The 14,361-nt window shown below is 37.7% G+C and overlaps 1 protein-coding gene across 9 annotated transcripts in view; it reads right to left on the bottom strand.

Moving 5' to 3' along the window:
• The window catches only part of LOC137406570 (dedicator of cytokinesis protein 9-like), a 106,056-nt gene that overhangs the window by 58,807 nt on the left and 32,888 nt on the right, over positions 1–14,361 (bottom strand). For 7 of the 9 annotated variants that reach the window (XM_068093165.1, XM_068093169.1, XM_068093162.1 and 4 more), the window contains 11 exons: positions 14,124–14,308; positions 13,551–13,616; positions 11,828–12,087; positions 10,767–10,938; positions 10,095–10,187; positions 9,858–9,911; positions 7,268–7,383; positions 6,641–6,755; positions 5,980–6,135; positions 3,560–3,715; positions 1,825–1,908 (listed from right to left, as the gene is read on the bottom strand). In XM_068093165.1, coding sequence (XP_067949266.1) covers positions 1,825–1,908; positions 3,560–3,715; positions 5,980–6,135; positions 6,641–6,755; positions 7,268–7,383; positions 9,858–9,911; positions 10,095–10,187; positions 10,767–10,938; positions 11,828–12,087; positions 13,551–13,616; positions 14,124–14,308 — 1,457 coding nt within the window. The remainder of the gene's footprint in view (positions 1–1,824; positions 1,909–3,559; positions 3,716–5,979; positions 6,136–6,640; positions 6,756–7,267; positions 7,384–9,857; positions 9,912–10,094; positions 10,188–10,766; positions 10,939–11,827; positions 12,088–13,550; positions 13,617–14,123; positions 14,309–14,361) is intronic. The other 2 variants (XM_068093168.1, XM_068093171.1) reach the window with 1 other exon arrangement.

The raw sequence follows: 14,361 nt of genomic DNA, 5'->3' as shown, positions 1-14,361 counted from the left end.
ACAACAGCGACGAAACTATAACCACAGCTATGACATATGTACATTAGATAAATGCCACTAAACATACAGCATGCGTATGGCTAATAATGATATTGATAACAAAAATCACGCTTGACATTCTCACTTTCCAGAGTCGGGGACGAAGTCGGTTGACCTTTTTTAAATGTGAGTTAAATACAGAAGGTTCTTTGGAAGTGTTTAGCATGACCAAGCAAAAACTCGGTCTAATCCGACTTTTATTAGCTTTTTCGCTACACAATTAAATTTTCACCAGGACATAATTTAATATTTGGTGAAATCTAATATTTGACAATGGAAAATATAAGTTGTAATAACATTGGAACTACCATGTCTATGAAAAGGATTTTGGTAATAAATTGATGAGCAAAAAATTTTACATCAGCTGATGTCATAAAAAAGCTGCAAATGGGTTGCTGAATGAGCTGGGACGCTTTTTTGTCCCGCTGCTACCATGACTAATAACTTGAGCATGTTCCAAGTCAGTCGAGTTATCACTACTACTATAACTTACGGCATTATTATTGCTGTTGAAAATAAAATAATTACGGTCACTAGTACTATTACTTAATAGATAACCTTCAGAAGTCAATTGATCTACAATTTGTGAAGTATTGGCAGAGTAATGCGTCTGACACAGCTGGTCATAGCAAAGTAATTGCGATAAAAAATAATGCTTTTGCAAAGCAAAAGTCAGCTCACCGTGGGTTGTAAAAATATTTCCATTGGCTCAACGCAGACAGAAGGTTGCTTCCTTACAGTTACATACATACATAATAGACTAATTAATTAACTTCCATACTTTTCGGACTATAAACTGCACCCCTATGTAGGCCGCATCTGCTTTATTTAAAAAAAACGATAATAAAACAATACATAGGCCGCACCTTTGTATGGGCCGCAGAACTCAGAACGGTGATTTTTAACACGACAGCAACTTTGCTGATTAAAACGGAACAGTGCCGTTAGGCACTGTTCCGTATTAACCAACGCTTTTTAACCCAGTGCCGAACGGAACAGTACCGTGAGCCATTGTTTCATTTTTTTCTTTCACCGCTAGAGGCGCACTAACCAGAGATTCCGGTTAATGCGGCCTAACAGTGAAAGAAAAGACCCACAGAATAGCCGCACCCTTATACGAGCCGCATGGCTCAAAACATCAGAAAAAAGTAGCGGCTAATAGTCCGAAAAGTACGGTACTCACTAATCAGAAATGTTTTGTAAGAAACAAACCAAACGACTCAGATCGTGGTGCGCGGTTTGTTAATGTGGTACACCTAATAGCCACCACGTGGTGGATGTTAATACAGAGAATGAGCTGAAGGAAGCACAGTGATTTCTGTAGCATTGACAACAGCAGTGATTATGCACACAAAAAGGTAAAGCACTACCATCCCAATTCAACGAAATACCTTGACGATAGACAATAATTTTGAATACTTTATGACTGGAATGTTATATTTGAATAAGGTGAGTCTATGCGATCTACTAGCACATCCCCTGATCTACGTGACTAGTAACCCTGAGTAACTCGACTAACAACACAACAAGCGCAGACAAAACTTAATGTTACCTTTTTTTCATTTAAGGCATCCGGTAAAGTGGTAAGCTATAAATATGATTACACTTCTGAGAATAAAGTCATTTTAAAAAAGAATTTACATTTCTAAACACAATGAAGGATAACGAGAAATTATCTTAGCATTTACGGACAAGGAAACACAGAATACAGCGAGTTGCATTCGGGCTGAAACAAGGTTTGCATAAACGCGTACTATCAGACAATATGACACGCACACGACTCACCTTTGCATCTCCGGGCCCAAAGTTCTCCATATACAGGTTGATTAGCTTGAAGACATACCCCCTGTCAAGAAGGGTGAAGCACCTCTGCAATAGATAGAACAACCAAAACTAGAGATTGTCGGCAGTTATAATACAGTCATACCTCCACATACGAGCTTAATGCGTTCTAGGACCAAGCTCACATTTCAATTTTTTCGTATCTCAAATAAATTTTACTGTATAAAATACTAAATACGAATCAGTCAAACATGGATAACTCGCCCTCGGATAGCTCGAACACATGGTTAACTCGAATGGTTTTGTTTGGTTCATATCTGAAGCAATAATAAATTGCTTCAGATAACTCGACCTCAACTCCGTTAACTCGAATAGTTTTTTGCCCAACGGCTACCGAGATGGTTGTTATCGCTTTAGAATATCACTTTATTCCAAGCCATAGAGATAAACCTCAACTTTTTAGTAGTTCAAAGGCGTCGTTACTACCACCATCAGCAAAAGATCTTTTTCAACGACTTTTCTAAAGGTTTGGTAAAATTTGATTTTTACCAAACATCCACTTAGCGATGGCCCATCGAAGGCAAAGAAAAGCAAGGTAACCTTCGCATAAACTTCAAGAAAAATCGGCAAAATTGATCTTGGTTAAAACGCTCAAGAGTAAAAGATGTATTTTCTTCTGAGCATTTCAACAGCGATCAAGTTTTGCCAATTTTAATCTGAAAACGTCTTGGCAGTCACATCACCCAAAACAACAAACAAATCTCAAGTGATAGAAAAATCTCTACAGTTTCTGATAAAAAATTTTAAAACTTTATACTAGAAGCATTTAATTTGAAACAAGCCATCTATGCTTTTCATTTATTTTATAGTTTGCATATGTACATGTATCCACTAATAAATACATGGACTTGTGACAGTGCTCTCATAACTTGATCGCTCTGATAACTCGAACACTTTCGCTCGGTCCCGTGAAGTTTGAGTTATCCGTGTTTGACTGTACTCTGTTGCCATCCTCTGAAAAAACCACCTACCAGCAGGGTCTTACAATGGAAAAATATGTTTTTAATTGTTCTACGCCATCACGTACGCTCACAAAGTAACAAATACCTATCTCGTGGTCACTATATGCAACAAAATGTGACATCATCATGTACAGCACTATATGGAGTCCTTACCTTCAAGATATACGGTAGCAGTTAACGCCAGTGTGAGAGAGACTTGATTCTATGCTACACTTTATGACACTACGTAACATAACCTAAACTTGAAATTTAATCTAAATAAACTGAGGTTACGATAAAACACATTTATAAATAAGTTTAAATCTTATGTTACAATAAACTTAATATAAATTTTGTTCTCATTTTCAGTACTTCACTTTTTTTTTGCAGTTTGACTATTTTTGACTCATTTTCACTTTTAGTCAAACTTTTTCAAACTATTCCGACGCGAAAAACAAAGCTATGCTGTTCTGGAAAGCGGCCTTTTGCATAATTGAAAATCTAGCAGCTGCATCGACAACCATCTCACCTGATCAATCTCAAATTGGTCTTGTATCTCAAAGCAAAAATTTGTTTAAAATTTTTTTCGTATGTCAAATTTCTCATATTTTGGGACACTCGTGTATCGAGGCATGACTGTAATGCTAGTGTATTGTGAGTGAATGCCGTTATGAACTACAACAGTGTACATGTATAATTGGCAGCGATGATAATGCCAGTGCACTGATCAGAGGTACCTTGATGAACTGAGACAGAGCATGGTTAGCATTCCTAGTGTCTTCATCTCCCTTGTACTTCATGAAGATGTGAGATATTGTCATTCCGATAAAGACTTCAAGACTGTGAAGAAATGCTGACCCATTGCTGACAGAAAACCTTTCTGTTCTTGACATCTACAAGCAGTTTCTAAATATGAGCCTTAAATCGCAAACGATTTCCTTAGAAATTTAGCAGTAAAGTAACAAGCTTTATCGATTTAATGACCAATTAGAAAGTAGAATTGTGCATACACAGCGCCGCTTCTATGAAAACCTTCAGCAAGTAGTGAGAAAAGGTGTATAATGGCATAAGAAAATGAAAAGGCTGAGTAGAGGGTTTGGTATGAGCATAAAGGTGTGTTAGTATAGAAGTTCTCTCTCTGCCACACATACAATTCATTATATTGTGTACACCTACCGATTTGGTGATCCGTAACTAATAATCCATGCAATACAGTTGATATATTTAATATACATAGTGTATTATATGTATCAAATGCGTAGAGCACACACTGTGTATTAATACGTCAACTGCATAGAGTATATACAGGATAATAACGTATTAACTGCATAGAGTACGCAGTGCATATAGTTGTAAACAGAATACACTTTATAATAATGAATTGGCTGTACACAATCACTATGTTTCCATGATGCGCAGTGCTTCGGAGTTGCGCTATCTCCGAATCATGGAAACGGCGTCTTCGCACTGAAATCACTGCGCACTGATCAGTGCGAAGCCAGTGCAAATTCGCAGCAAAGAAACAGCGACTGCGCAGTGGCTGCGCATAGCTCTCATGCCGTGGATACGGATTCTTCGAAGGCCATACACTAGTACAAAGGTTGTCCTGCTAATCTTGTTTTTTATTCTTCCGATCTTCTTTCACCTAAATTTAATTATGGTCTGCATTCACGAGGATGATGAGGTGATTACTTTCCTGGACTTTGTTATCGATACCAACACATTTCGAAAAATAGGTGGCAAGTCCTAAATTAACGTATAAATAATATATTACTTAAAAATACTTATTAAAAATATATTATTTTGTAAAAAGTGTGTTAAGGTTTGTAAAACCTTGTGAATGTGTATTGTAAATAAAAGTATAATGACGACAGAATCATAAAAAGACCGTTTATGACGTTCGGTATCCGTGATCGATTCTATTTATCCATCAGGCGATTCGATTTATACAATTTCTCTTCTCTGGCTAATTTGCTGAAATTCTGAAAACCACTGCGCAGCATGGAAACGTACAATCCCCTCGACTTCGGAGGGGGGCTGCTTCGCAGTACTGCGCACCATGGAAACATAGTGATTATGTGATGCATGTTAGTGTATACAGTACTAGCTGTGCTACCCGGCGTTGCCCGGGTAATAAAAAAGTCTGGACAGAAAATTGATTTGTATTTAACGTATAACAACATTTACTATTCTAACTTTCAAACTACATATCATAGAGAAGTGTTTTGTGTAGTTTAAACAAATTAAGAGAAAAATGAAAACAACTGTAAAGGTTTTAAAATTTTGTTAAACAACTGTAACTTTCAAGCTGTTAGCCTGGCACATTGCCAATGCAGTAAGCTGCTAGGCTTCTAATGACGGTACTCCATGACATTGTGTCATCATTGTTGTCCAGCTGCAGATATTCTAATAATAGCTATAGCTGGAATGCAGACAGACATATGACATACACACGAACATACTTTGAGAAATATATATATATAGATACACTGCATATTAATAGATACACGACATATTGAAGTATTAGATGTATACAATATATACAAGTTTTCAAGAATAACCTACAAATGGCTGAATATTTGCCCCCAAAACAAGGGAGTGCAAGTATACTCTATAGATTTGAGTTTATGAGTAGAAACAGAAAAATCATGAAACGGCTTGTCGAAGCAGAAAATCAAAACATTTTTCAGTTTCAGTAGGACTAGGCCCATGCCTAGTCTTGTAATAATTCATAAATTCCTTTTTGCGAATCAGTTTCCTAGAGTGGGGTAAGTAGCACCAATTAACCAGCGGGTACCGAGTCAGTATTGTCAAATAGACATCTTGCAATATCGAGTAGAATCAGAGAAATGCACTTGAGGGAACTGCTACAGCAAAATGAGTGTCCAAGAAGGAAGCTGGTGAAAATATGGCAGAGCTATGAGTTTAGCGGGGGGATCAAGATATTCAAGAGATGACAATCAACAGTTCGACTTGTACTCACAGCGACGCTGGCGGGCCGGCGGCCCTTGCCAACTTCTACATCCTGCAAGTTAGTCAACAAACAACCAGAGAAGATTACTGTACATTCCTTTCAGCATTACAACACGTAAAATGTAGAGAAAACGGGAGGCCTGTTGCTCACCTACGGATCCTTAACACATATATACCGACTTACCTTGATTCGCTTGGTGCTTATCAGGTACTGAGAAATGCTTTTCGCGATCAGCTCAAAGAAGAACCAGGCATAGCGAAGGAACTTTCCGACAACCAAAAAATCCGAGTTGAGAGGTCGGAGAAGGGAGGAGAGTTGCTTGACCAATTCACCGTGTACCTATAGATTAAAAGGCTCCTCTGATTGACACACTTAGACCAGCGGCCAGTTTAGAAAAGCTATCATCCTAGGACAGCTGCCACTCTGGATTAGCTGTCATATCACAAGGTCAAGTTTAAGCAGCTTGCAAAATAATTCATTTCACCGGATATACATGTAGATCTTTCCCAAAATTCAAATAATAGCTTGAAACAAAGCGCCTATTTCCTGGTGAGTTTTGGGAAACATTTTACTGAACAATACCCACTCATGGCCAGCAGTGACTGCAAAACATTTTTCCTAAATCTTGATGAAACTATGGATATATAAGAGCAGTGTCTCGTATTGCACTGAGTGAGTGCGCCACACACACACACCATCTATTGAAGTAAGACATGACAACTCCAACAACCAATGACCAACACATCCTGATGAATACTGTAATATTTATATCGTGCTGAAACAAATTCAACTGGATATAAAAAACAACAAAATGTAGGATATAACAACTCATATGCATACTCACAGATTTGACCTTGCTTTTGCATAGATCCATTGAATTGAATGTGTACTTCACGTATGACCTTAGCAGGTGATCCTTCTTCAGCTCACATATTTCGTGCACTATATGGGTGACCACCCTAATGATGAAGAAGAGAAATCTTATAATTTTATTCAGTAATGGAAACATCATCTGCCGGTTGTATACTATGATAAAGCTTGGACATAAGCATATGATAGGTACAAAAACAGCGATACATAAATGATATCTTATAGACAGCTTATGGAGATTTACTTTGGCAGCTACTGGCAGTCAGTCAAAATGCATAGAAAAAGCTCGTAACTGAGAGGCCATCCCACCTAGACCAATACCCAGTAGCCCACTGATGCTCCGTAACACCATATTTCTAGCAAAAGGTTTGTACAGGTGATATAGTGAGAAGCGTGCTGTTACAGCATAAAATTGATGACTTCTGGCCATAAAACTTGAACTCCAATGTTTGTCATATAATTATTTACACAATCGAATATGGACAAATGTAGCAAACAACATGGTGCAGAGACTTTGATCGCGGTCCATTATGTACCCCCTACTCTAATTCAACAATGTATCTAGGATCCAGGCCAAAACTGACAAAGAAGGCTTTCTTACCTGACAGATTCAAATGCCACTTCATCATTAGTAGTTGTAGGAAGTAACTGGAAAAGTTGATTGAGCAGCGTTGGAAGGAAGTTGATGACAGTACAGATGTTGGCAGCGTGCAGCGCCTAAAACGGATGGTGGCATGTGGCAATGGACTCTATCACATAACTCATGAGCTTTTTTTAGAGAGAATTACTTTTCAAGATAACAGTTAAGGCCATAGAGCATTCTCATTCTGGAATCTAACTTAACTAAATGACATCATCACTGCATTTCCATTCTTTGAATGGGTTCGGAGTTGCCCACTGCCGATGAATTCGTACCCTACTGTATCAACGATTTGGACTTCACTATATACATGTAGATCTTTCCCAAGTTTCACGATGTATCTCTCTGCTCCAAACTTGTTAAAGTAGACTCACTTTCGGGTCATGGTCACTTTTCAATTCCTGGTAGTCAGCTAGTTACTCTAACTAAGCGAGGATGTCTGATCGCAATTGTGAAAATCTTTTACCTCCCTGGGGAGAGCTTAGCCGAGTATAATTGATTTGAACTCAGTAATAAGCGTTTCCATGATGCCCAATAGTACTCTCATGACAAATGCCTTCTCACCAATTTAGGAAAGCGAAATGGCGTTGAATGCATTCGGATTTTACCATATTTACGATTTGAAGTGGAAGCGACTCCAAACCTATTCGAAGCAAAGAAATGCAGTGCATATGAAATACAAAAAAAGAGCTCATCTAAAAGCGACGCTCTCAGACCGGATGACAAGCACGAGCAAGTGTGCATGGCAATGGAACTAGGAAAGGACACACATGACTTGTGGACAGAGCCAAGCCCGCTGTTGGTGGTTAGGACTTGTAGGGTTAGCCAACAGCAAACATGCAGCATGTAGAAGAGGATGTACTAAAGGACAAAAGAAATAGAAATACATGTACTATGGAGGTACATTCAGATCGTTTAAGCGTGTTGAGTCAAGTTGAGAAATGCTGGCGATGTTCAAATAAATTTATATACGCTAAAATAGTTGAAACAGGTTCAAGCGAGCTGGGTTTGCTCAGACATGCTTCAACATACTAATCGTCTTAAATCGTGAATTATAGCTACACAAGTCGGAGTAAACCATCAAGTAATAACTTTTAAAAACAAAAATCATATCTTAATTGTGGTTGCCGAGGTGACAACTTTGGGTATTGAACATGGCATGATGGCGTGAAGCCGAGATGCTCATTGTTCTATACAAATGGCTGCCATGTTTAAAATTGTCTATCCCTAGTGATGACGGTCGCCAACAACAATAACTAGTAATCTAGGAAGTTGATCACAACATTACTAGAAGTGGCAAACGTATTAAAACGTATTGAAAACATATTAATTGACGTTGTCCTGGCGAGCCTACGCTCAGTAGAGTAGACCCCTTACAATGTAAATAACCCGCTCCGATAACGTTTACGTTATAACGATTTTACGTTATACGAAGAGTATAATACATGTAAATAACCTAATCCATTCCAATATCGTCCCAAACTCACTCCTTTGGTCTTTTCAAAAGGGAAAAAGACTAAAGTTAACATTTTAATTTCTGACTGTACAGTAACTGTGGTATTATTGGTTTGTATCGGTTGCCAGGGTACTAGTAAATACATATATATATAATACATATATATATAATATATGTATATATATATTATACATATATATATATATATTTGAGATACCGCGATGTGTCATTTGCTCCTAAAAGTCCGGTAAGAGAGATAATGATATTTATAAGGCTACGAGACTCCCATTATTCAAATCAAATTTGAGAACTTGCACCGATTTGAGGCTTTACATTATATGGAATCTCTTACGACATGCGAAGCAAAAACTTTACATAAATTCTTTACATTAAGTGAAGTTTAACAGACATAACGAGTAACAGATATTTTCCAAAACACCCTGAACTACATTTTAAAATTAAAAAAACTTTAATTTCTGCCTTTTGACTCAAGCTAGAGTGACCAACTTACACAAAATTTTAGTCGATTTTATCAATAAGTATCGGTATTTTTCTATAATTTGAGATTATTTTTGATGTTTGATTGATCTGATTGCCAGGATGTTTATAGAATAAAATCAATAAAACTTGATCATAGTTTAAATGTTCAGAAAAAAGATGTGTGCGAAATGACGTCGCTAGTTGTTATCGTTGTGATGGTTAATATCGGCGATTACATTCAAGTTGCAGCATTACGTGTCTCTATTATGTAGGCCTTTTTGCAACTATAGATGTCATAATCACGCTTTCGCAGGATCTGAGCGTTTTCACCACGACCAAATTTTACCAATTTTAATCTTGAAACTTCCTGGCAATCAAATCATCTCAAACACCAAAACCAACCAATCACAAACGATAGAAAAATACCGATACTTTATGATAAAATTTTCTAACTTTGTGCAAGCTCGTCTTTGACTGAACACAGAACTACACAAGCAATGACACGATGCTGGCCTATCCATTTACTCCCAGCATGCCCTCTCTAACAACCCTCCATGCGTCACCAGCACATACAATTGTTGATTTATTCAGCACTCAAGTCCCTAGCACCGTTACCTTTATACAATTGCGCAGTTCAGGCTCGAACAAAGCGTGCCCGTTGATGGCTGCCTAGAAGGGGAATCGGAGTAACGCATCAGGTGATAAGCAAGGGTGAAGACAAACACAGCACAAGCTATGCAAAGGTAGCGAGGAATCAAATAAGGAACATCGAAGGCAGCAGACTACGGCTATCCTAGACTAGATCTCTTCATGAATTCATACACAATTAGATATATAGCGGTAGACAGATACCTTTAGCATGTTTTTGGCCTCCAGTTCGTTGGGTGCAGTCGGCGAGTTCTGCACTTTCTGGCAGTGTGTAAAGAAGTTGTGTAAGTGCTGATCCTGCAGCAGATTAAATGAAGTATAAAATTTGAAATTCTAGAAGTGATATTTCTAGCAAGAACATAAACATAGCGTAACAATGCTAAGGCGAAGAGAACATGTTGACATGCTAATATTACATAAGTGGCTGAAATGAAACTTGCCTTTGCAAATGAATAATGAATCCTTTTTAGTGCAAACTTTCAATCACAGGTATAAAAGATATTAACAAAAGTATGAATGAAAGTTACGATGAAATGTTTGACAGTTTCAGTTTATGAACTTTCTGTTACTAGAACCTTCAACTCACTATTCAAACTCTTCTACAATACTATTAGATTACTAACTTTTAACACACATCTGTTCAACTCACTCAATAATTCCTGATTTCTGCCTTTTCTTTTTTTGGCATGTAACAAAAACCATCATTTTGTTGATGACTACCAAAGCCAATAAGCAGGTAAACATACATACATAGACATACATACATAGACATACAAAGAAAAAGCTGTATTTAAATAGACGGCCTCTAGAAATCCGTTAACGGGTCTTAACAGTGTTTGGGAAAGTATAAACCCTGACGCGTGTCTAGAAACTCACGCTAGTGTATATAGTTGAGTGGAGGCGGAGTTTCATCTTGAATATCCCTTTGCCGCCATCATGCCATTTTACATCTGGTCCGGTGATCTTGCTGATGCCAGGGTGCTCATGAGATAGGTACCCTGGTGGAAGGACACTGGCCATTGATAGTACATGGTCTCCGTCACATATCCTGGAATATCCCCAAATCTATATACATGTATATATATTTCTCAAAGTCTGTGTGTCTTATGTCGTATGTCTGTCTGCATTATTATATAACTATGGTTATTATTAGAATAGCCTAGCTGGGCAACAATGCTGGCGCAATGTCATTGCCTACCGGCATTTGAAGCTTACTAACTAGGTTAGTGGAATTTTCCATTGGCAGTGTGCCAGGTCACTTGGCAATGGCCTGCCACTTGCTGGAGAGTTGTCTGCCAGCATGTGGTAAGCAAATCTCATCACTTCTCATTGTTTATAAGCTGATTTTTAATACTCGGGCAATGCCGGGAGGCACAGCTAGTTTGTTATATATCAAGAAGGCACTGTCTTTGCTCTCAATACCACATAACTGACTAATACTTTTTTTTTTTAATTTTTTAAAATTAATCAGAAGTTTATCCATTTGTATTATTTTTCCTCCAAATTACACAAAAAAAATTTTTCACACCCCTACTACCACTCTCTCTAGTTTTGTTAAAACACTTAATTTTAAAAATGGATATGAAGCAATGTTTAGTATTATTCGAGCAACGTCGAACCAATGCATGTGAATGTGAAGGAGACTGCAGACATACATCGTATGTGCAATCTTACAAAATTGAAATATTTTAAGAAACAGAGTATGTTGGACATTATTTTGAACACCAAGACAAGTATTTGTTTTAATGCAATGTCAAATGTCAAAAAAATTCTATGTTGAGGTGATTGTAAGTCGAAGTTTGACTTTATACTGAAAATCACTTGAGTAATTGCTTTCTTCAATGGTCTTTCATCTCAAAAGGAAACTAACCATGCTTATGAATTCAATGAACGAAAAGAAAAAAGACTGGTGAGAGAGATTACGCAAGGCAGCTTACCTCTTCTGTCGCATCAGAGGTACCCAGGAATAGCCAATAACACTGTCTATGATACTTGAGCGATTGCCCTGACGAGAGACCTTCACACTGGCCTCGCAGCTCACATGATAAAAAGTCATCAAGATGTGATGCCGCTCTGTCAGTTCCGAAGGAAGACAAATCTTAACCTCCTCGTAGAATTCAGGAGAAGTGGAGTGATGCACAACCGCGCAGGTGGCTGACGAAGTGAACACACTTCCTCGAGGTCGATTATATATACACTGCAAGTTGAAACACTGGTGATTAGGGATGACATAGAGTAAAATAATGACACACACCACTTACATCAATTTATCACATGACTTACATTAATTTATCACACTACTTACATCAATTTATCCCATGACACAAATGCTAAAACAAGGAAATGATGAAATCTAAGGCATATAAGATAAGATAACTCCTGCATACTGCCAAGTAACTGGCCTTTACAAAATACTATGGAACTAACTGACTAGGTAACTAACCTATAACTAACTGACTTACAAGTGCATAACCAGCTGATTAGGTAGCTAAAACTTCATTAACATCAGACTAATCCAAAACTTTCAAGATGTAGATTCAACTTTCAACTAACAAGTGACTAATCATGTACTAACAATCGATGAAAGAGCAGAAATGAATGGCAGTAACGAGGTTAATGACAATCGGTGCTAACCATGCTATTTGGAATGTCCGGCGTTGCACGAATATTAAAAATCAGCTTACAATCAATAAGAGGTAATGCAGTTGTCTGCCACTTGCCATTAGCCTGGCACATTGCCAATGGCTAATTTGGGTAAGCTTACTAATAAAAGCTAACTACTTGCTCTCACAGGAGAGCAAGAATTACGTTGTGCCGTAACGGAGAGCGGTAGCATATTTTCCTTCACATAGTGACATATATCGCCTTATGAATCCATAAATCTCGTGTGGTTAAATTGGTAAGGCATTCGCCTGACGCATAGGACTTTCCGAAAACAAATCTACTGTGGTGCGAATTTTTCATTCCAATATTTTAATAGCTATAGCTGGACACACCAAAGTACGGAATCACAGAGTAGTACACAAACATTGAGATTTAAATATAGATATTGTACAACAGTTGTAGATGGTCATTTAAGTTGCATGTTAAACAGTTCCTGTATAACACACAACTACATGTAGTACAACTTCTTAGCTATACGGAATATCGCATATACTTTCTTGTCTTATGAGCAGATAACTCCTATACATCATTTGTTATTGAGATGCATATATCGACACAAAAACCTACGAAAAATATAACGAGTGAACTCATCAAAACTGTTCATTTAAGGTAAGTTTTACAAGAAAGCAAGTTCAACAATGACCTCAATTCAACTTAACTCACATGAATATCATTATATTTATTAATTTCAAAATACAAAACTATGAATTAATTTTAATTTGTACAAAATATATGTGGATTTTTATACATTTCAACTATCTTAGCCAGCAATTACTTGCTGGATTACAGCAGTGTGAATACATTAGTAAAGTAAAAGCTGTTGGAAATGGAGTAGAGCAAAGCTTTTCAGAAAACTCTTTACCGCCTTGTCAAAACTTCTATACCATGTTTTAGTTAATTGTCAAAGCACACAAATATATACGGCGCAGAGTTGGGCAAAATATGCAGAGGTACAGCTAAATCCAAATTAAGCTTAGAAAGAGAATAGCAGATTACCTTGAGAGGAAGAGCACTTTCCTCATCTGAATTTCGCAACTCTATACAGACAGCGATATTTCTCGCCTGCAAAAGAGACACCATGAGCTATAACAAAGCCTTTCTAAGAGCAAGCATATTGACAGTTGACAAAATATTACGAGTATTTCATTTGAAAATTATTACAGAAAATGGTGGGATTCTGATAGAACATCTAAACTAGACAAACATTGCCCACAAAATGACCACAATTGGCTGCTACAAACACATTCCATAGGCACCGGGCCGGCCTGTAAGAGCAATGCTAGTGGTCGCTAGTAGAATTTGTACACCGCCATCCTCATTTGTCACATGCCACAAGTCTTGTTTTCATTCTGAACAGTTATTGGGGGCTAATTCATTTAACACACGTTGGAAATGCCACTATTTATAGCTAAGCGCATGAAAAGTGATGACACACTTCAAGTCACGACTGAGAGTCACGATTGATGATTAAGGTTTTAAGACAAGGCATCAGATGGGATGTCATCATAAGAGGTCATGGGATGTCACTAATATTTGTGTCTTACGTCAAGCGCCATTCCTTCAAATTACCTTTATACCCTTGATATTGTCGCACTTAACACTTCGAGGGTACACATAGAGATGATTCCTGTATATGGAAAAGGGCTCAGCTGTCATCGGTAAGCCAGCCGTGAACTGCTCTACTTCAAGAACAGGAAGTCTGTCCATCTTGAGAGGATAGGGCTTCACTACATCTAGCGACGGTGTGAGAATGCCTGTGAGAAGAAGTCAAGCCTATATACCACGAATGTAACTGGTTATACACCGC

This window comes from Watersipora subatra, chromosome 10 (genome assembly GCF_963576615.1).
Source record: "Watersipora subatra chromosome 10, tzWatSuba1.1, whole genome shotgun sequence".
NCBI lineage: Eukaryota > Metazoa > Bryozoa > Gymnolaemata > Cheilostomatida > Watersiporidae > Watersipora > Watersipora subatra.
The sequence above is the reverse complement of the archived record's forward strand: the minus strand, read 5'-3'. Positions and strand labels throughout refer to the sequence as shown.